The sequence below is a fragment of the Ctenocephalides felis genome, unplaced genomic scaffold (genome assembly GCF_003426905.1).
Source record: "Ctenocephalides felis isolate EL2017-DRISC unplaced genomic scaffold, ASM342690v1 CF-g0.4_SCAFFOLD_01604, whole genome shotgun sequence".
Classification (NCBI taxonomy): Eukaryota; Metazoa; Arthropoda; class Insecta; order Siphonaptera; family Pulicidae; genus Ctenocephalides; species Ctenocephalides felis.
The window spans coordinates 7,427,474-7,450,870 of record NW_020537758.1 but is presented as its reverse complement, the minus strand read 5'-3'; the positions used below and the strand labels follow the sequence as shown (position 1 = coordinate 7,450,870).

The following is a 23,397-nucleotide window of genomic DNA, read 5'->3' as shown; positions in this document are numbered from 1 at the left end:
AGTATAAATTTTGCTTACATTTCTACGGTTCCGTACCAATGTTTATCCGTTAGACAGCGACGCGGCGCTTACGCGCTTTATATTTTGTCTCTATGCAGTTAAAGCAGTACGATTGCTTTGAAAAAAGTTCAGATCTTCCAAAATATGTAAAAATAAAGAAAACATTTTTTTTTTTTTAAAATTATATTTTCTTAAGAATCTAATTTTTTCGAAGTAATTTTTTTCAAAAATGTTGTTTGTTTTTAAAAAAAAATAATTTGTGATACGGGAAGTTCCTGCAATTTGCCTTAAGGCCTAACGATGCCCTAATTGCCTTTAAAAAGAATTCCACTTACAGCTAGTTTTGCGATTAAAAAAAAAAAATCACACTTTGCTGCCACGACTTCGCCAAGCGTCTCACAAAACTAATAAATTCATTACATTTTGAAATCGTAGACAAAAATTCAAATTTTGCACATTTTTTTACACCAATTATTGTGTCAACCGATTCAAAATGTCTTAAAACATTAAAAACACAAAAATAAGCAAATCGAACTTTTAAGTGAAATTTTTTAAGTGCAATATTTTATTTCTTATTTATCATCACATTTTCACATAAAGATCAAATATAAATTACACCTATTTTAGGGATTAGATTTATTAAATTTTTATTTCAAGTTCATATTTCGAATTCACACGTCGAAGTGCATTATAGAGTATGTATTGCAAGTATGTATTTTGTATGAAAAATAGACTTATTTCATATTCTGTTTACGGTTCGTGAGCTGCAGAAAATTCCCAATGGGATCTTATAGCAAATATTGAATATATAGGAACCTACGTGATACGGAGGTAATCGATATATATATCATATTATAATATATATATATATATATATATATATATCCAGAATATCACCTAAAATTTATTTTAACTAATTTATTTTTTATTTTCCAGATCGGAAGCTTTTTCATGATCAACTTGTGTTTAGTCGTCATTGCCACACAATTTAGTGAAACCAAAAAACGGGAAATGGCCAGAATGCGTCAAGAAAGGGCCAGGTATGAAATATACATTCTACTCAATTTTCACTAAATGTTTTTTTTTTTTTCTATATTTTATTTTTAGGTTTAATTCGACATCGACCTTGGCCTCTTCGACGAACAACAGCGAACCTGCGACTTGTTATGCAGAAATTGTTAGGTACATCGCCCACATTTACAGAAGGTACAAAAGGAGGCTCATGAAGAGGATCAGGCTTTATAGGTATAGGAGGTAATTTTGTACTTTGTACTAACCACTAATAATAATAGAATATAATAATAGATATTTATATATTCTAGACTTACGGGGCATATTCTGCATTGCATGGCAACGCTATCTTATGCTTTTTTCTGTTAGAAAATGTCGATTTACTGTGTGATCAGGCGTATTTCACATATAAACAGGCAAGGAGAAATTTTATGATAACTACACTATATAGAATTTTTATATCATAACATTCTTCTGCTGCTTGTTATATGCAAAAATCCTGATCTCACACCAAATAGATAGACATTTTCACTAACAAAAACATTATAATATAGCGTTTTTTTTTACTTTTTATTTGGCCTCGCTTCCTCTGAGCACTTTTCATATCATATTCAATCTATTTATATCTTATTCTATATTCTCTTCTTCTTAATTTTTTCAATTTTTGCTGTTTTCTATCAATTTCCTAATTCTATTCAACTTCTATCTTTATTTCATTTATTTTTTTTCTTCATACTTCTTTTTAATCTCAGCAAATTCTGATATTTTTTCTTCTTACTACTAATTCCATTCAGCTTTTCGAATTCTGTAATTCCTATTTTTCTTAATTTTTATTCAATTTCTACTTAACAAATACAATTTTCATTTAATTTCAAATTAACTATACATATTTTTTCATAAATTTCTAAAAAATATTTTTTATCTTAATAACTTTAAAGTTCTTATAAATTTTGTTTCCAAGCGTTCTGGATTTAATATTACGGTGTTCCCTAAATTTATTAGAAATTTATATATCTACATGTTAATTTATTTTCCTAATAGGTTTCATGTAATAAGTACAAAAATAGTTCTAGAACTGTTCCTTGGGGTACTCCAAAATTGATCACTTTTTTCTTTTTTCTTTTTTTGGTAATAATTTACATAATGTATTTCGAAGAGTATATTAACGTCATATTTTTTTTATTCTCCAGATATTTTTTATCTCAATAACTTTAGAATTCTTCTAAATTTTGTTTCCAAGCGTTCTGAATTTATTATCACAGTGTTCTTCATTAATTTTAAAATTAATTAGAATATTCTATATCTACTGCTAATTTATTTTTCTAATTGTTTATATGTAATAAGTGCAAAAGTAGCCCTAGAACTATTTTTTGGGGTACTCCAGAATTGGTCATTTTTCTTCTTTTCTCACTTTTTGGTAAATAATTTATATAATGTATTTCGAACAGTATATTCACGTCATTTTTTTTATTCTCCAGATATTTTTTATCTCAATAACTTTAGAATTCTTCTAAAATTGGCTCCAAGCGATTTTTGATCCTCCCGATATTTTTTATCTCAATAACTTTAGAATTCCTCTTTTAAATTTTGTATCCAAGTCATCTGAATTTATTATCACAGTGTTCCCTATGAATTTTAAAATCTATTAGAATATTGTATATGTACCTGCTAATATATTTTTCTAATTGTTTATATGTAATAAGTCCAATAGTAGCCCTAGAACTGTTCCTTGGGGTACTCCAGAATTGACCACTTTTCTTCTTTTCTCCCTTTTTGGTAATAATTTTAATATTAAATTTAGAAGAGTATATTTACGTCCTAAATTTTTTAATCTCCAGAAAAATTTTGAAATTAATTTTCTATTTTATTAAAAACTTAGTTTTTATACAAAATTAATTTTATATTTTTATTTTACTAATTAATTTGATTTATTAACGTCCCATTTTGGCATACCTTAGAAAAAATGTATATATGTGTGTGCGTGTGTGTACGTGTGAATATATTTTTTCGTCAACGTTTTCGGGCGCACGGATCAACCGATTTGAATGGTTCAAAAATCATTCGATTCCTATTGATAGGGAGATGTGGTGATTAGTTTTTGACAAAGGCAGATCCAGCCGTTTCGGAGATACGGAGCAAAGAGTGCAGAAAATAGAAACCGAGTTTTTGAGAGAATTAAGCATCCGATTTGAATGATTTAAAAAACATTCAATTTAAAATAATGGGGAGAAGTTGTAATTAGTTTTTGGCAAAGCCAGGTTTTTGCCGTTTTGGAGATATGAAGCTAAATATGCAAAAATTTGCAGATTTTGAGAGAATTAATTAACTATTAAAATTATAATGAATTTTGACTGATTCAAAAAACTTTCTGCTTGTGTTGTTTATTTATTAAATTCTATTATTCAAAATTTTTACGGGAAGTTCCAGCAATTTGCCTTAAGACTCGATGTCATATAGTTTTTAATAATAAATTTTAGGTTATGTTAAGTTTATACGAAATAAGTGCAAAAGTAGCCCTAGAACTGTTCCTTGAAGTACTCCAGAATTGACCACTTTTCTTCTTTTTGGTAATAATTTTCATATTAAATTTTGAAAAATCCTAATTTTTACGTCCTAAATTTTTTAATTTTCAGAAAATTTTGATGTCTCCAAAATTAATTTTATATTTCTATTTCAGCAACTAATTTAATTTACATACTAACAATTCTATCTAGTTTTTAATAAAAAATATTTTAAGTTTGAAGTTATGTAAAGTGTTTTTATTTTTCATTTCAAGGCAACATAGAAAAGAGCAATCACTGATGTCAAAGGGCGGTCCTTCGCCCGCCCAAGGACAAATTTATCATCATCCCCATTGTCCCAGGTCAAGGCAAAATATTCTAAATTCCCAAAGGTCTCCACTTTTGGGTCAACAGGCCGCTGGTCAAATGATTATCGGACCCAATCATATGGTAAGGGACAAATAAACTTAAGGGATGATTTCATCATATATATATGAGCCGCTCAGTGCACACATCGACTAACTCCACTTTTTGAAAAAACTGAGATATTAGTGGGAAAAAAACTTGGTATAATCATAACTTTTTATGATTATAATAATTTTCCAAAAGAATAAAAATTGCCACTGTGAAACGAAAATTTTTTTTGACCACTGAATCCATAAGTCATTTATTTCAGAAGACATTTTGATTAACTCCATTCTGTAGTGTATATATTCTGGTTGGGTTGGATTTCGGGTTTCAAATTCATGAATTACGATTAAGAACACAGAACTGTAGGGTGTTGTGGATCTCGAAAAAAAAATTCATCTAGTTTTATAAAAGACGTTGAGGGCGTTACAAACTTTGAAAAAATAACATACTAAAATTCGTGTACCCGGCAAAACAAGAATATTAAAACTGCCTGAAGTTTATTGAAACTTGTTCAAAGTACGGAAATAAGAGCTAACTTAATTAAAAATAAATTTCTGGTCGGTGAAAATAGTTATTAATCTATTAAATCAAGATTTTGTCATTATTTGAGTCACGTGCGAAAAAAAATCGAGACATAATTTTACCAGATAGTTGATACAATATAGTAAAAACATTTAAGAAAAAAGCGCCATTTTAGCTAAGCCGAATGCTTCACTAAGATTTTTCATCTATTTTTTATTTAGTTAGAACAATAAATCAATAACAGAAAAGTAACCATCACAGGGTGTCCAGAAAATTGGCTTAAAATACGCTGAATTTAGAATAGAAAGGTCCAAACCCAACGATATATAATACAATTTAAGTGTGACTACAATGAAGATCCGAATTTTAAAAAAAAAGTTTAAAGTTTAAAAAAAGTTGCAAACTTGATTAACTCCACAAGTCATATCAAAACTTCAACTTCAATGATAATTATTTTCTCACTATTAATAGTTATAAATCTTATATACCGTTACATGTAAGCTATATATGTATTTATACGTTCTAAAATATATTTTTCAATTTATATTATAACAGGAATTTTTAAAAGCAATATACATTACTTTATCGCTTTTCTCCACTTTCTGACTTTCGGAGTTAGTCAATGTATGCACTGAACGGCTCATATATATATATATATATATATATATATATATATTATCTTTTTCCTCAGATGGCTCTCCAGCCCTTATACCCGCCTCCAACAAATCAGCAACAAATGTTGATGAATAACACTGCCGCCGGTGGTGCTGGAGGACCGACGTCCTCCAGTTGCATAGAATTACCTTTGTCTAGCCCAGATAATTCTTTGAGCGATGCCCAAGTGACTTTGACACCTCCAAGTCTTTTGCTGCTCCACCACGCCTGCGGAGACCAACAAACAAAAGGGTTTGAAAAAAAGGGCTTAAGACCTGCCCTTTTGAGGGTACCCAGCGCCGCAACTGTGGACGGAGATGTAAGTAGAATAAAAATTTATTTATGTGTAGTAAGATTATTTTTTATTTGATCGGTGTTTAGACGTAGGGTGGTTCTTGATATGGGCATTTTCGAATTTCTTTGCTCCCAAGGGTTCAAATGGTTCCAAATTGATATAAGAAAATTCTCTGAAAGTTTTAGCTTTTAATAATGCCTATTAGATAGAGCGCAATTCAATATTGTTATTATTAATATTTATAATTTTTATGTATTACTATATATGAAACTTGAGGTTTGCAGCAATGGTATTTGGGCTAGTCCCAGCGTTGTGTTTTTGACCTGCGGCGACGCGTTGTTTCAGGTTGCGGTACAAAATGACGCGGAACACGGCCTAAAAAACTGCCTATCGACAATTTTATTTTTATGTTTAAACAGTTGCATATTTACACTTTATATTTATATATCGGCATTTACTTATGGGTTAGTATTATGAGCGCAATTCGATCATAGATTTGTATGAAAAACAAGAGCGTCGAATTTTCAATAAAAAATGACACGAATTTTCACTTTTAATTCATTTGTCGCTAAGTTATATCTAAATTTTTTTTTTATTTTCAAAATTTTTTCCATGCTTTTTCCATACGAAGTTTGAATGAATTTCGCACTATCTAAAAGTTAATATTAAGAGCTAAAACTTTCAGAGAATTGTTTCTTATCAATTTGGAACCATTTGAGCCCTTGGGAGCAAGGAAATTTAGAGTTTAGTTTAGAGTGTGAAATTTTAGGATTGTGTATATATAACTTTTGGTGTGAATTATGGTGTGTGTGTGTATGTGTGTGCAAACGAGAGAGCACACACTCTCTTTCCTACCTCAAAGGATTGTTAACGTGAAATATAGCGAAGTGGAGATTGCGAAATTTCAATGCTTGTCATGCATAAATTATTGTATTATTCATCGCTGTTCCATCGCTCTCTCATCTCATTTCATACATTCGAGTGTGTATGACTACATTTCGTACTACATTTCCTACATTTCAAACATTTCTGTTTCTGTTAATACATATGTTATGGATCGTGTTATAAAGTATATGAGGATTAAAATTATAACTAAGATGAAAGTGGCATTTTACCTTTACCTTAAAATTTAATACTATTCCATGCCAACAGTTATATACACCCAGATATAAAAGTTTGGAATAAAACGGCCTTGAATTTGATCTTTTATTTTCTTCAGCATTTAATAGAAAATTTGATACATTTTCTTGGTTTTTGTCAAATAACTCACAAATATCATATGAAAGGTTCTCTCAAGGTTCACTTTTATTGTCGATTAAAACTTCAAACGCGTTTTTCTCTATGTTTTCAAAGACGTTTGTCAAGATTTCTTGCGAACTACTGAACCGATCTTGATGAAATTTTACACACGTCTTCGAGATATAATTTACAAGGTCTTGAACGACTTTTTTGTTTTTTAATTACAACTATTTAAAAAAAACAATGTCGAGAAATTTTCATCGAAATTTGCATTTTTTTATAAAAACGTCTGCCAAAAATCCAATTTGCATTTGTTATTTGTTTCCTTCGTCCAATGGCCGCTATTTTGATATTTTTTTGAAAATTTTACAAAATGTTTATTAAATATGTATCTTTTAAATAGAAAAAAATCGTTAAAATATTTCATTTTTATATGTAAAATAAAATGATTGAAAAAATGCCGTTTTTTGCCTGAGGAAACCCATGTAACCCCTTAAGGTAAGATACAAAAACTTGCCGAGAGATGAATTAATTAACCTAGTCAATAAAAATTGGAATTTAGGTATTTAGATAAAATTTTCAGCTGTTTATCTTGAAAATTAAGTTTTTGCTTTTAATTAAATCTAAACATTGAGATTTCCAATAGAATTTTTTCAAACACATTAATAATAATATTTGTAATTATATTTATTATAGTGCACGTACATGTTCTTGATAATATTTTTAGTCTATTATTTTAAATTTTAATTAATTTATATAATTAAACCAATTTTCGTATGACAGTTCAGTGTATGAACTTTATCGCAATTTTATATTTCTTGAAAAACGTCGAAAGCTTTTTTTAAAAAAACTTTTATAATAAATTATTTTGTGAAAGCATCTGGTATAAGAAAATACTCTCAGAATTGCATATATCATATACATAGTTCGAGATCTAATTTGATAATTCTAATGAATGATAATATTTTTTACGAAACTAGAGAAGTTTTGTAGATTTATTTATTAATTTTTTTGCTAATTCTAAAGCCATTTCTAAGTGACTTTATTGACTTATCATATCACATAAGCGAATTTTGACACAAATTTTGGCTATAATATATTTCTAAACTTTGATGAATTTTTAAAATTAAACTACTTGTCGTAGGTCGGTAACATTTCAGTTTGTTCTGTAGGACTATGATATCTATCGTCAAAAAAAAATTTTCATAAAAATCGTCAAAAAATTCATTATTTACATTATTTTCAAACAGTTTTAAATTTTTTAAAATCGACCACGAATTGTGAGCTGTTATATGGACAAGAAGTTTTAGAATTCTATGGAAATTGCAAAGAAACGGCTCGGTCAATCGTGAGAAACGATAGTTCGCATCGAGATACATCAAATGGTTTTTAAATTTTTGAAATCGGTCCAGCTGTTTTTGAGAAAACGTCAATTAATGGTATAACATCAGTTCACACACACACATACATACTTTTTCCTTAAATTTGATCTCATTGGATTCAGAATAACTCGAAACGTCGAAAAAACATAAAAATAGCAAATCGTCAAACAAACAAACTTCTCCTTCCAGAAGTTAATATAAAGGTTGCTTAAGTCGTACCCCCTGTGGAAAGAATGCTAGAATATTTAGTGCAAATAAATTACAGGAAAACCTTTGGCGTGTTATTGAATCTTTCTTATTTTCATCATGGTAAATCACTATATATATATATATATATATATATATATATATATATATATATATATATATACTTTAGTATCCTTTACAATAGACTCCGTATACTGTCATATAAAACGTCGGGTCACGGCCTATTTATTATGATGAATTTCCCATTGAAATACTAATGGCCAGGAGAAAATCTCCAAGGAGTAACAAAACGTATATATTTATCAATATATATACATACATACATACATACACACGATACATATGACGATGATGATGATATGGCAATAATATTTGGGAATTAATCTTGTTTTCATCTGATGAAGTGATGAAGTGATTTGTTAGTAAAAGACACATGACGGTAATCGATATATATGTATATATATATATATATATATATATATATATATATATTTATATTTATATCGTACCTTCCAGTTATTTGTACGATATCTTTTGTCCGACATAATCAAATATGCAAATTAATTATTACAACCAACGCCAATAGAATCGTAATACATTTTATCAAATTAATGTACAAAAACAGAGACCGCCATCTAATTTATTAAATTCCTTATCATATATCATCTCCCCAACAATAATTTCCATAAATCCTATTATTCATATTCAGAGCAATCTATGAAATATAATATTTCAATATTTGTATTTCGTTATTTGAACTTGGAATTGTTTTGTGTTTGCCAAATAAATACAACGGCGATATCAAAGTGAGCAGCATAGGAATATAGAAATCGACATGGTGGCAGCGGTGGGAACAAATAATAATAACAAACATGGGACGAATTTGTAAAAGGAATCTTGAAATGGAATTTGGAAGCTAAAATTAAATCTCGAAGTAAAAAATAGATTAAAAAAATTATTTTCTTTATTGTTTTAAGTCTCGACACTTGATGTGTGTCATCATTCAGAATATGTAATCTATAATACAGAGATATGTGTATAAGGAATTGATAATGACAATTGTTCTCAATTCTTTAAACATATATCTCTGTCATTTGATTATCATATGTTAATAATGAAAAATATTTATTCTTAACTTATTTTTTATTTCGACGAATGGGCTGCAAAATTTTTAATAATTAATTCGTGATATTTATGGAAGAAGATTTTCTACTGACAACTATATAGTTTTTTTCACTGGTTTATTAATTTTCAAGTTATTTTCGCGGTAGTAGTTTTTCTGTTTTTACTAAATTTGCATGATAATACAGTCCTTTTTTCTGATATTTTTTCTAAAATTTCTAATGATTTGTTCTTCAGTAGACTCCTTTCTCATCTCTAAGATCTTTCTTTACTTTGCTTGATAGTAGTATTATCTTTTTTAAATGTGTTAGTTATTTTCTCTTCAGACAGAGTCTTTTTTACTTAAAATTCTAAGTTGCTTGTCAGTAGAGTCCTTTTTCATTTGTTTTGTATTTTTTACCTATTTGCTCGTCAGTAGAGTTCTTATTTATTTCAATCATCGTTTTTCGTTTTGCTTGATAGTAGAGTTCTTTGTCTCAATAATTTAAATTATTTTTTGTCAGTAGAGTCATCTTTTGTATTTTATTTTTTTTAGTCATTTGCTCGTTAGTAAAGTTCCTTTTCAACCTTATTCTCTAATATTTTTATAATTTGATTGTCAGTAGAGTTCTTTTTCCTCAACATTCTAAATTGCTTTTTGTCAGTAGAGTCCTCTTTTGTGTTTTATTTTTTTTTAGTTATTTGCACGTCAGTAGAGTCCCTTCTCAACCTTATGCCTTTTCATAATTTGCTTTTCAGTAGAGTCTTTTTCTTTAAATTCTAAGGTATTCGATCCTTTTTTGTCTATTTCGTAAATTGTTTCCAGATTTTTGCTCGTCAGTAGAGTCTCTTTTCAACTTCTTGGTTGTTTATTACTTTGCTTGTCAGTATAGTCCTTTTTCTTAACATTTGAACTTATTTGCTTGTCAGTAGAGTCCTTTTTTGTCTATTTCGTAAATTGTTTTCAGATTTTTGCTCGTCAGTAGAGTCCCTTTTCAATCTTATGGTCGTTTATTAATTTGCTTGTCAGTAGAGTCTTTTTTACTTTAAATTCCAAGGTATTTGCTCGTAAGTAGAGTCCTTCTTGTATGTTTTGTAAAAAAAAATAGTTATTTCGTCGTCAGTAGAGTCCCTGTTCAACCTCATGGTCGTTTATTAATTTGCTTGTCAGTAGAGTTCTTTTTTCTTAACATTCTAAATTATTTACTTTTTAGTAAAGCTCTCTTTTTATTTTATTTGTAGTAGAGTCCCTTTTCAACCTCATGCCTTTTTATAATTTGCTTATCAGTAGAGTCCTTTTTCTTTTAAATTTTAAGGTGTTTGCTCGTCAGTAGAGTTTCTTTTGTATATTTTATAAGAAAAAATTAGTCAGTAGAGTCCCTTTTCAACCTAATGTTCGTTTATTAATTTGCTTGTCAGTAGAGTCTTTTTTCCTTTATATTTTGTAAGTTTTTTTTTAGTTATTATTTTTTTTAGTTATTTCCTTGTCAGTAGTCATTCATTAATTTGCTTGTCAGTAGAGTCCTTTTGCTTAAAATTCTATTTTATTTTCTGATCAGTGCAGTTTTTTTGTATTTTATCCAAAATTCTAGTCCTTTACTCGTCAGTAGAGTCCGTTTTTATTTTTATAATTCTGGTAATAGCATTTACTTATAGTCAATACTGTTGGTCAAAATTTTATTAATAATAAAGTAATATTTAAAAAAGCTCTTTCAACTTCTTGTTTGTTCACTAATTGCTTGTCAGTAGAGTCCTGTTTCTTGAAATTCTAAGTTATTTGCTCGTCAGTACAGTTCTTTTTTTTTGGTATTTCTCTCCAAAATTCTAGTCATTGACTCGTGAGTAGGATCTATCTTTATCTTTAGACTTTTTTAAGTTTGTGTTATTGTGTTTATATTAAATAAGCATTTTAAGAAAATATTATTAAATAGTTATGTATGGTTTTACTTAAATAATAATAAATTTTATTATTTATGTTTATTTGTAAAAAAAAAACATTTTTATTACAACTAGTTAATTTATTTTAGTACAAAAATTAGTGGTGTTATTTAGTGTGAAAAATGATTGAAATACTAAAATAGGGAAGTGTGGTGAAAATTGAGGGTAGCATATATTTTTCTGAGATAGTAATACAAACTAAAGGCAAAAAGGTGGCAAACCCTTGACAAAATTAAATTGTGTTTTTAAAGTAAAAATTTACGTTTTATGACCGTTCGTTCGTGTTTGTGTCCTGTCAATCATTTCTCGTCCTCGTCCTCTGGAATATATAGAGGAGATCATGTCGTCGTTTCGTATTCAAACTTCGTCCATTATTCAAATGACTGATAATTCGATTGTCGGTCCGCATCGTCAAATGCACAATTCCTACTACCCCTAGTTCAATACAATACAATATACAATACAATACACAATACAACACATGTCGATAATACTAAACGACACGATATCTAAATGAAGTAGATGAAACATATATATATATATATATATATATATATATATATATGTTTTTAATTCAAATTTAAAAAAAAAGTGTTAGGGTTGAACAACCCCTAACAAAACCAAATTGCTTCTTAAAGTAACATTTAAGCATTTTTGTAAACCAAAAAAAATCTTAACTGAAATTATGTGCAAATTAAAATTAGAAGAAAATTGATTCCAACATTTAAAAAAAGGAGTGAACAGAGCTTGATGAAAATAATTATAAAGTGTGCAAGTAAAAAAATTATATGTCTTTTTTTCAAATTTCAATTTATGAAAAATTAAAATAAAAAAGTTGGTCCTAAAATTTAAATAAATGTTAGGGATGGTCAAGTAGTTTAAAATTGCATTTGAAAACAAAGAATTTTAATCAGAGTCAACTTGCATATTAGTCACTTTTGCATTTGTTTATAATTTTTCTTGTAACTTTTAGAGTATATCGAGTTGCTGTAGAGTTTTATGATGTTACGAAATATTATTGTTGGTTTAATTTAAAAAAAAACTTGACAAATATTTTATTCATCCTAGATAACAATAAAAAAATAACAAAGTCACTAAAATGAAGTTGTAGTACTAACTTTCTACTTTGAAATCAAATTTAAAGTATACCTAGTATATAAGTTAGAAAATAATATAGATAATTTTATTTCAAATAAATTTCCTGAATATTCTATATATTTTAGATAAATATTTCTTATTTTAGATAAATATTTTTTGCTAATAGATAAATAAAACTTATAAAGTAAATAATAAACAAATGTCTAAAACGCAAGTACTGCTTTAGTTGATAAAAATAAATAGTAATTTGAACTAAAAAAGATCTATGTGTTTTGTTGATTTCGTATTAAAATAATTAAATAAAAATATTGACCCCAAAATAAAAAAAGAATTGGGATTGGACTATCCTTAATAATAATAAATTATATTATAAAGTAAAGTTTAAACTTTTTTCTTTAAGCTCAAAAATCTGTACTAAAATTATGTCAAAAATATTAAATGAATGAACGCGGGATAAACAATGATTAAATTACTAAAATGGCTATGATAAATAGGGGTTGGTGATGAAAAAGTAAAAATGCAGGGTTGTATGTATTTTTCTATGCCACATTATAAAAAATAAAAACAAAAAATTTTGTCCAAAAAAAGTGTGTTACAGCCCTTACTTCTTAGAGTAGAGACATGAAAAATAGATTGTTACTAATTTTTAGATTTTTATAATAATCGGTAAATGGAAATTTTATATATATTTATTTATTTTACAAGCCGTCGGTATAATAATATTATAATAAGGCTCAAGTCAATATTTTGCAGATTTAATATAATTTAATTAACTATTAGCTATTTTATTACTCATTTATTTATTATTTAGTTTATTTACTATAAACTTATTTATATTTAGTTAATTTTACTTAATTTTTTTTATTTATTATTTAATTTATTTACTATAAACTTATTTATATTTAGTTAATTTTAATTATTTTTAAATATAACTAGTTTGTTTGTTGCAAGTATTTCTTTACAAATTCAATAAGTATTTTAATAAGTTTTACAATGATTTTACAAAATAATTATTTTACTTGACAAATTTTAGGTTATTTTATGATACTTTAACAAATTTAAGTGTTTTATCCTAATATTATTATTATTATTATTATCATTATCATTATTATTAAAGTATTTTGACAATATTAGTATTTTTTTACAAATTTTTAGGTATTTTGATGAAAGAAATATTTTGTTTCAGAATTTTTTAAGTGTTTTTAAATTATAAGTTTTTAGTTAACTAATTAATAACAATAATAATTATATAAAATTAAAACCAATATAAAATAAAACACTTTTTCCCAAAAATTAACTTTTCACACTTTCCATCTGCCAGTAGGCACAAGGCAAAGTATTTCCATGTAATTTAATAGTTTGAGCATTATAGAATTCGTGCCATAACTCCAAACTATTATTGAAAGTCGTATTTAATATGTAACGGATCATTTAACAAGGATAATAATCTTATTCTAGTCATATCATAGGATATATATCCGGCATTATAATTGGTACGATTTATATGATGCACTCGACATGGAAATGGAAATTTTACGATTGGATTTTATAGGGTGAAAAATTCACGGACTGCATTTTATTGAAAATGAAATAAAAACCATTCATTGAATAATTTTTGAAGTAAGAATTCTTCAGGTCCTGTTAGTGCCACTTTTTCCAACTTTTTTTTAAATTTCGTTTTCAAATTTGTACCAAGTCTTTGCAAACATTCCTTTTAGGTTTAAACTAGAAATAGAATATTAAATTTTAGAGTAAAGTTTTTATAAATAAAATTTTTGATGTGATTTCTATGAAAATTTGCATGAACACATATTATTCTAATCTAAGTACGTGTATATCAAGACTTAAATGTTTAAATTATTAAATGTTTATGTTTAAATGTTTAAATTTCTATAAAATATCATATGGAGAAATATAAATACAGGTATGGCAAAATTTATGGAATTTTATCTAATTTAAAAATACTTAATAAAAATGTCATGCGTTCTAACAAAATTTTCCAAAATTGTCTCAAGTTTGTACCAGGTCTTTGCAAAGATTTCTGTTGGGTATGAAGTACGATTGGAGTCTTAAATTTTAGAGTTGAATTTCTATAAAATTTTGTATGAACCTAAATATATCTAAGTATAACAAAATTAAGATAATTTTGTCTTATTTTACTACGTTTTGACCAAATTTGATACTCGCTAAGAAAATTTTTCAAAAAGTTTTCTAAAGTGCCACAAAAAAAAAATAATTAGAATGTTTAAAATTGCTCAGAACAGACAATAACAGAGTTTAGCTTAATTGATATTAAAAAGTATATAACAACATGTATTTAATATTTTTTTATTTTATTCCAATTTAATGATTTTTTTTTATTTAAAAATGTATTATTTTTATATATTCGAAAAAATTCCTTCTACTATCATAAAAATATTTTCATTCTTATATTTGAAAATGATGCATGAATAACGAATAATTATTTTCAAAGTTATTTTATCAAGATAAACTATTATTTTTTAGTTCTACTAAATAAAATAAAAATAATATTAATTCAGTCAAACACTAAATTTGCAGATGAATTACAGGATATTCGAGCAAAAATTTTACTTTCTATATAAAATTCAAAAACCGGTTAAAACCGTTTTTTTAGTAAAATTACAATTCGAAAACCGGTTTTTTGAAATGTCGGTTTTTGTATAAACCCTAATTTTAAGTATATATCAAGATTTAGATAATTTTGTCTTATTTCACTACGTTTTGACCAAATTTGATACTCGCTAAGAAAATTTTTCAAAATCGTCTAAAGTGCCACATTTTCCAACTTTTTTTAAGGTTTCCAGCTTTGGCTAATCCATGCTGAAAATTAAAGTTATATGAATTCAGCCAATAATGTTATATTACAAGAATTTGACTCGAACAAATTGGCTTAATAATTAATTATATACACACTTGTCTTTTAGTTATAAGGTCAGTTATGGATATTTTTCTATTTACATCATCATCAATGTTGAGCCCACAGGCTCGTTTTGTTTCTATGCTAACTTGACTTTTCTAAAACCATTATTATAATCAATAATTTGTTATCTTCTATATATATAAAAATAAGTCGGGTTTTCCTTCCTGACGATTTCGACAATTTTGCATTCGTTGAAAAGGTCTCGGGCTCCGCAAGGTTTATAGCTAAGAAAATTAATTGTGCATGGCATCGTGCCTTAATGCAAGCTACTGGAACTTCACGCACCGTAATTAAAAATTCGAGTAATGACATTAGTGAGAATTATCAGAATTATGCTTGGTTAAGTCAACGAGCCATTCTTGCCGCAAAGAATAATAATGTGCACGCACTGAATTTCACCATTAAATCAAAAATTGCTGGCGATTTGGTGACATACCAATGATTCCGACTGGTCTTCCGTTTGACTTCAAACGATTGCAATTTCCAGTTCGCCTTGCGTTCACAATAACAAGTCGCAAGGCCAATCGCTTAGTGTTTGCGGGATAAATTTCAAATAGATTATTTAGAAAATCATTGTTTTTCACATGGGCAGTTATGCGTTGCCTGTTCACGAGTTGGAAAAACATCCGCTTTGTTTGTGTTAACGCCAGACCAGAAAACAAAAAATGTGGTTTACCAAAGAGCGGGAACGGATAATTTGCGGATTCACTTTCATTTACTCAGAGAAGTTCAACTAAAAAACACTTCATTTTTGTAATCAAAATAAATTCGTTACTGTTGTATAATAAAATCACATTTTTCCTCTTCAAATATAAAACAAACAAAAAATTTCGTCATTTTTCTCACGAAACCATCTGGTGGCGAAACGGAGTTCATCGGGTTTGCTAGTTTACATATATAATTTCATGGCGAACAAAACGAACTTTTGACTACAAATAGACAGTACAATAATGAAATGAGTTAACATTTTATATGAAGAAATAAATTCAACTTCTATTTTTTTTCAGAACCAATCAGTCTCCGGCCTGCTCTCACCACCGCCCTCCATATCCAGCAGAAGAAAATCGGGTTCCTCCTCAGTCGCCTTCAGCGATGTGGTTCTGCTCCACCATTCAGCAGCCCCTCTGAACCCCAACTTGGCGAGTTCTATGAACCTGGTTCCGATCAGCACGAATTTGGGATCAGGACTCAACCTGGTACCTTTAGGATCGGCTGTCAACATTGTCCCTTTGACAACTGGTCAATTGGGGTCTACTGTCAACTTGGTATCCAATTTGGGAGTTGGTGGTGGTGCCAGTTGCTCGTCTGCCAATGTTTGTTCGAGTGAGAAAACTACGCAGACGGGGGATGGTGACATCTGGCAGGTAATTTATTTATTTATTTAAATATATAGCCCACAGATTACTCCAAGAGGACTCAAAAATATAGTTATTTTACATAACGAATAACAATTAAAATATATTAGGTTGTCAAATATCTCCCTTCCGCTTTTTTGCTCTTGGTTTATAATACAAAAAGGCGGAAGGGAGATATTTGACAACCTAATAGATTGCAAAGTATTTGTTTGGTATTAATAGGATGTTAGACAAGTATGTTCAGAATTCAATTCTTTTTAATTTTGTTTAATATTATGATGACCTACTGCAACTCGGTATACTTTAAAATAAGCATTGAAAGTCAAATTCACAAAATATGGGTTCAATTTTATGTATTTATGTAGTTTTTTGGAAGTAGTTTGCAAAGTATTGGTTTGGTGTTAATAAGATGTTAGAGAAGTATGTTCAGAATTCCTTTCTTTTTAATTTTGTTTAATATTATGATGACCTACAGCAACTCGGTATACTTTAAAATAAGCATTGAACGTCAAATGCATAAGTTGTGGGTTCAAATATGTGCATTTATTTAGTATTTTGTATATAATAGGTTGTCAAATATCTCCCTTCCGCCTTTTTGTATTATAAACCAAGAGCAAAAAATGCGGAAGGGAGATATTTGACAACCTTATATACAAAATTACAATATATAGTTATTAACATAAAATGCTTAACATAAAATTACATACAATGCAGAATGTAACAATATTATTTATAAACAGAATAAGATAAAATAATGAGATATTTGAAAAGAAAATAAAAAGGTTAACTTGTGCATATGGAGATTATTTGATTAGGTGAAGTGTTGTGAATATCTATTTCATTATTAATTAAGTTAAAGTTAGAGGACATAAGTAAAATAGGCGAATTTAAGAGAGAATTAGATTTAGGAGTAGGATAATTGAAAAATAATTGTGAACGCGTAGATAGCCTTGGAACAATAAAGGATAGTTGATTGAGAATAAGAGGACAGTCTATAGAATTATTGCAAAGTTTAAATAAGAACATATTTGTACAGATAAATCGACGTGAGGCAAGGGAAGGAATACCAAATTCTTTTAGTAAAGTGTTGTGGTCAAAGCCACGTTCAGGGTAAATTTTATATGTTTTATAATAAAGGCATGAACCTTCTCTACCCCATCAGAATTGTTGATTTGATGAGGATACCAAATAATTTAATTTTGAACGTACAATAGAATAGTACATGCAAAGAAGTGCATTGGTAGATTTAAATTGTTTACAATTTCTCAGTATCAAACCTAAAGATTTATGTGCTCTATTACAAATATCAGTTATATGATCCGTGGAAAACAACCAGAATCAAATAGAACTCCTAAATCTAAAATTTTATTACATCTATCCATGCTGGTGTTAGAAATTTTATAATCAAAAAGTATTGGAACGCGCTTATGTGAAAAACTAAGAATCTTGCACTTTGATATATTTAAATGTAATTTGTTATAGATACACCAAGAGTGGAAAGAGTCAAGTTGAGACTGTAATAATAAGCAGTCATCAATAGAATTTATTTTGAGATATAATAGGTTGTCAAATATCTCCCTTCCGCCTTTTTGTATTATAAACCAAGAGCAAAAAAGCGGAAGGGAGATATTTGACAACCTAATAGTTTGAGATCATCTGCAAAGAATAAATGTGGACAGCTAATAATATCAGAAATGTCATTAATAAAAATAATAAATAGTAGTGGACCAAGAATGGATCCTTGAGGAACACCTGAACTGATATTTTCAATGTTGCTCAAGAATCCATTAAGATAAACAAACTGTTTACGCTTATGAAGATAACTCTTAAAAAAATAAATAAGTGAAGAATGATTAATGATTAAGTAATGGTAAATGATTGTTGTCTACATTTTGGTACAAGAATTTATTTTTTGGTTGGTTTTTAAGGTTCCAATGCCTCTGCAAAGTACGACGTCCCAAATGCAACAGTCTGCGATTGTTGAGTGCCCGGATTTGCACTTGGGTGAAGCTGCGATGACTTGTCAGGAATTATTGGCGCTTTCAGGGGCCCTGAGTGCGGCTCTGCCGACTGGACAAATTGCTCTGGACTCGTTCTTCAATTCTTTGAGCAAGGTAGATCATTAAAAGATACTTCAAACAAACATTCGTTCGACTAGGGTGTAAATCCGTACAAATGCAACGGAAATTGTTACGGCAAGGTCAAGTGAAAGTCATTCGCTTTCGATGATATCATTTCTATACGGGTCGATTGTGATTAGTTATCGTGTCGCGTGAATAGAGATGTGTCGTTGTGTGCGTACCGATATTAACAAGGAAATCGGCATAGATAAATAAACATTTTAAAGTTGCATCGTAGTACAAATCTTCTTTTTTATAATGTATAGTCGTTTACGTTCCTTCTAAATCAATTTTGCTCGTCGGTAGAGATCCTTTTCTTTCAATTTGTCGGTAGAGTTTAATTCAAAGGCTCTGAGATTCAGTTTGCTTGCCAGTAGAGTCCTATTTGCTTCTTTTATAAAGTCGAACTTGCTCGTCAGTAGAGTTCTATTTATATTTTTTTGAAAGCAAAATTTGCTTGTCAATAGAGTTTATTTTGTTCGCCAGTCGACTTCTTTAATTTTTCAATCTGTCCACTTTGCTTCTCAGCACATAGGTTCGATATTTATTTTGTTTGTCAGTAGAGTTCTTTTTTTTATTCTGTCGATTTTTTTTCAGTAGAATTCTCTTTTATTTATCCTATGTGGGATTCAGTTTGCTCGTCAGTAGAGTTCTTTTATTATGTCGAGTCCGTATTTATTTTGTTTGTCAATAGAATTAAATTTCTTTATAACATATCGATATTTATTTCGCTCGCTAGTAGAGTTCTTTCCTTGCTTTTTTTTCAAGTCAACAAATTTCTGTTACTTTCTCAAGTCAAATTTGATTGTCAGTAGCGTCCTTTATAAAGATCAGCCGGGTAGTTTAATTGTAATTGATAACTAAACTAGTGATGCATGGCATCGTGCCTTAAGGCAAATTGCTGGAACTTCCAGTACCAGTAATTAAAATTTTTAAAAAAGATTAAATTTTATTTTAGGACTCTGAAAAAATCAATTTTTGAGATTTTTAAAACTTTCGAAAGAAAGTTGACTTTTTTGAAAAACTTGTTTTAAAAATTCAATTTCTATTTTTGGCACTTTTTGCGCCGTATCTCCGGAATGACTGAACCTGCCTTTGCCAAAAACTAATTACCACGTTAATAGGAATTGAATGGTTTTTTAATCATTCAAATCGCTTTATCCGTGTTCCCGAAATCGTCGACGAAAATTTGTATCCGTTTTTTTAAGGTTTTCCAAAATGTTCAGAAGGTTTTGAAAAAAAAAATTTCATTTTCGATTTTTTTGCAATTACTATAACTTACCCTATGGGAAGTGAAAAATATTGATGATAATTTTATGATATAAGGAAATTCATTTATAGTTTAAAATATTGGAGGCCTGTGAAAACAGGTTTGGTTATAAAAAATCAAAAAATAAATAAATCACTGACTAAAAGAGTGGTGAAAAATTATTCTATTACTAAAATAAATATAGAGATAAGACAGAAAATTGAAATAGAGATTTGTGAAAGAAGAGTGAAAATGTAGATTTGTATATAATTTTGAATTCAAATTTAAAAAAAGTGTTAGGGTTGTTTTAAAGTGACATTTAAGCATTATTTTAAACCAAAAAAAAATTTAACTGAAATTATGTTCAGATTAAAATTAGAAGAAAATTGATTCCAGGGGGTGAACAGAGCTTGATGAGAATAAATAGGTTTTGAAAGTAAAAAAAAGTTAAATGTATCTTTTTTTTCAAATTTCAATAAATGTTAAGGGCGGACAACTTTGATGAAAATAAATAGTATTTCTTATTTGGTCATAGAAAATCATCAAATGGTGGAATAATTTTGGAAATATGGACTTGCAAAAATTTATCGTCAAATTTTTGAATGAATTTTGCAACTTGTTATGTGGCACAATGCTACTTAAACCGATTTTTTTAAAAAAAAATCCAGGGAGTTCAAAAACCAGACGAGTCCTCAAACATCCAGCAAAGTTTTGGCCCTCACAACCAAATCGATATGGATTTAGGGCCAACAAATCAGTTACAAAATGAAAACTACCCTTGTTTGTGTGATGTTCAAACAACCACGATTCAGGGATCACCTAATACTGACCAACCTAGACCTTTAATTTTGAGGTGCTTCATTGCAGTCTACAGGTAATAAAAAAACTTACCCACTACAAAAATAAAACCCTGACTATGTCTTAAAATTTTTCTACAGATTTTGTTCTAATGTTGTTCCTGTTTCCGACGCAAAGTGAAACTCCTGGTGGAGCACAAGTATTTCCAGCAAGCAATTTGCTGGCGATTTTAATAAACACTTTATCAATGGGAATTGAGTATCACGACCAGCCTGAAGAATTAACAGTGGCTGTTGAATATTCCAATGTGGTTTTTTCGGCGATTTTTGCAGTCGAAATGACCCTGAAAATAATTGCTGAAGGACCCTTCGGATACGTTGCTGACGGGTTCAATGTCTTTGATGGCGTTATAGTTGTCTTAAGGTAAGGAAAAATTAAATTTACAAATCTCACACCATCTTTATTAATTTATTTCGTATTTTTTCTACCATATGTGATCAATTCCCAATTTTTTCCCTGCTCATTCATAAATATGATTCCTATCAGAATCGTGAAAGAACGTCGACTAATATATCAAACGGGAGAAATAATCTTTTTTAGATTAAATGTTACCTGAACTACGAAGGGATGAAACTTTCTTGAGATTAACGAAGGGTCGATGTATATATATATATATATATATATATATATATATATTGTATATATGGGTAACATTAGTCCATATCACATTAGAAGCAAGTTTAATGGATTGTAATTAATACCATGTTTCGGATGTAACATAATTTATATACTTAGTTGTATATATATATATATTATATTATATATATAATTATATATATATATTATAGAGAGAGAATGTTCGGACGTAACCGTAGTTAATAAATAATGTTAATTTTGAATTCCTAACGTTTGGAATTAAATTTTATAATATTTTGTATGAACGGAAACTATTCTGAATATATTTTATTTTATAATTCATTATCTTAGTTCTTTACTTTCTCAGAAAATTTTCAAAATCGTGTTTAAAAATATGTACCATATGTAAAACATTTCTGTCAGTTTTTGAGTATAGAATAGTATTAACTATTAAATTTTTCTCAAAATTTTGTATGGAGATAAAAAAATTTAAGTAAATGAAAGTTTGAATAATTTTATCTAATTTACAGTGTTTCAACAAATTTTTTTTAAATCGTCCAAGTTTAAATATTTGTACCTTAAAATTTGATACTCGCTAAGAAAATTTTCGAAAATTGTCTAAAATTTGTAAAATTGACCATGTCATTCATTCTAAATTTTAAATTTAACTTTCTATGAAATTTTGTATAAACCTAAATATATCTAAGTATTACAAAATTCAGATAATTTTATCTATACACTTATTCATTATTTTATAAAAATATGATGCTTTCTAACAAAATTTTCCAAATCGACTAAAGTTTGAAAATTGATACCCAAAGATTTCTGTTAATTTTGAAGTACAATTAGAATTTTAAATTTGGTTTTAATTCTAAAAAAAAATTGTATGAATCAAAATATATCTAAGTATAACAACTTACATAAGATTAGATAATTTTATCTAATTTCACGATTTTATATAAATTTTATGCTTTCTAAGAATTTTTTCCAAAATGGTCTAAAGTTTGAAAATTTGTACCGTGTCTTTGCAAACATGTGTGCTAAGTTTGAAGTACAATTATAATCTTAAGTTTAGAGTTGAATTTTTATAAAATTTTGTATGAACCAGAATCTATCTAACAATAAGTATAACATAGATAGATATTTTTTCTATTTTCACAATATTTTATAAAATAATATGCTTTTAAAATTTTTTCCAAAATGGTTTCAAGTTTTAAAAATTGTACCATGTCTTTGTAAGCATTTTCTTTGAGTTTAAGTACGATTTTAGAATTGAAATTGTATAAAAATTTTGTATGAACGGAAACAAATTTAAGTATATAAGAGTTTAGATAATTTTATCTTATTTGATGGGGATTATCAAAAATGATTACTTTCTAAGAAATTTTCCAAAATCGTCCAAAGTTTGCAAAGATTTCTGTTAGGTTTGAAGTACAAAATTTCTATCAAATTTTGTATGAACTTAAATATATCCGAGTATAACAAAGTTCAGATAATTTTATCTATTTTCACGATTTTCATAATTCATAATTTTATAGAAATTTCATACGTTCTAAGAAAATTTTCTAAAATCATCTGAAGTTTGAAAATTGTACCATCCTTGTAAACATTTCTATAAGGTTTGAGGTACGACTAGAATCTTGAACTTCAGATTCAAATTCTATAAAATTTTGTACGACAGAAAAAAATTTAAGTACACAAAGTTTAGATAATTTTATCTACTTTCACTCATTTTAAGAAAATTCTATACTTTCTAAGAAAATTTTCCAAAATCGTCTACTGACAAAAAAAATCCTAATTTTTAGTGTCATCGAATTATGTCAAACTTTCCTGGGCGAAAGGGCCGGCAGTTCAGGTCTGTCAGTCTGAGAACCTTTCGTCTCCTGAGGATCCTGAAATTGGTCAGGTTTATGCCTAATCTGAGGAGACAACTTTTTGT

The 23,397-nt window shown here is 28.2% G+C and overlaps 1 protein-coding gene across 1 annotated transcript in view; it reads left to right on the top strand.

The window, feature by feature from the left end:
• The window catches only part of LOC113373291, a 213,324-nt gene that overhangs the window by 108,229 nt on the left and 81,698 nt on the right, over positions 1–23,397 (top strand). Inside the window, exons 16-23 of the mRNA XM_026613599.1 lie at positions 937–1,040; positions 1,108–1,254; positions 3,788–3,962; positions 5,137–5,418; positions 16,308–16,664; positions 18,584–18,769; positions 20,693–20,898; positions 21,000–21,245. Coding sequence (XP_026469384.1) covers positions 937–1,040; positions 1,108–1,254; positions 3,788–3,962; positions 5,137–5,418; positions 16,308–16,664; positions 18,584–18,769; positions 20,693–20,898; positions 21,000–21,245 — 1,703 coding nt within the window. The remainder of the gene's footprint in view (positions 1–936; positions 1,041–1,107; positions 1,255–3,787; positions 3,963–5,136; positions 5,419–16,307; positions 16,665–18,583; positions 18,770–20,692; positions 20,899–20,999; positions 21,246–23,397) is intronic.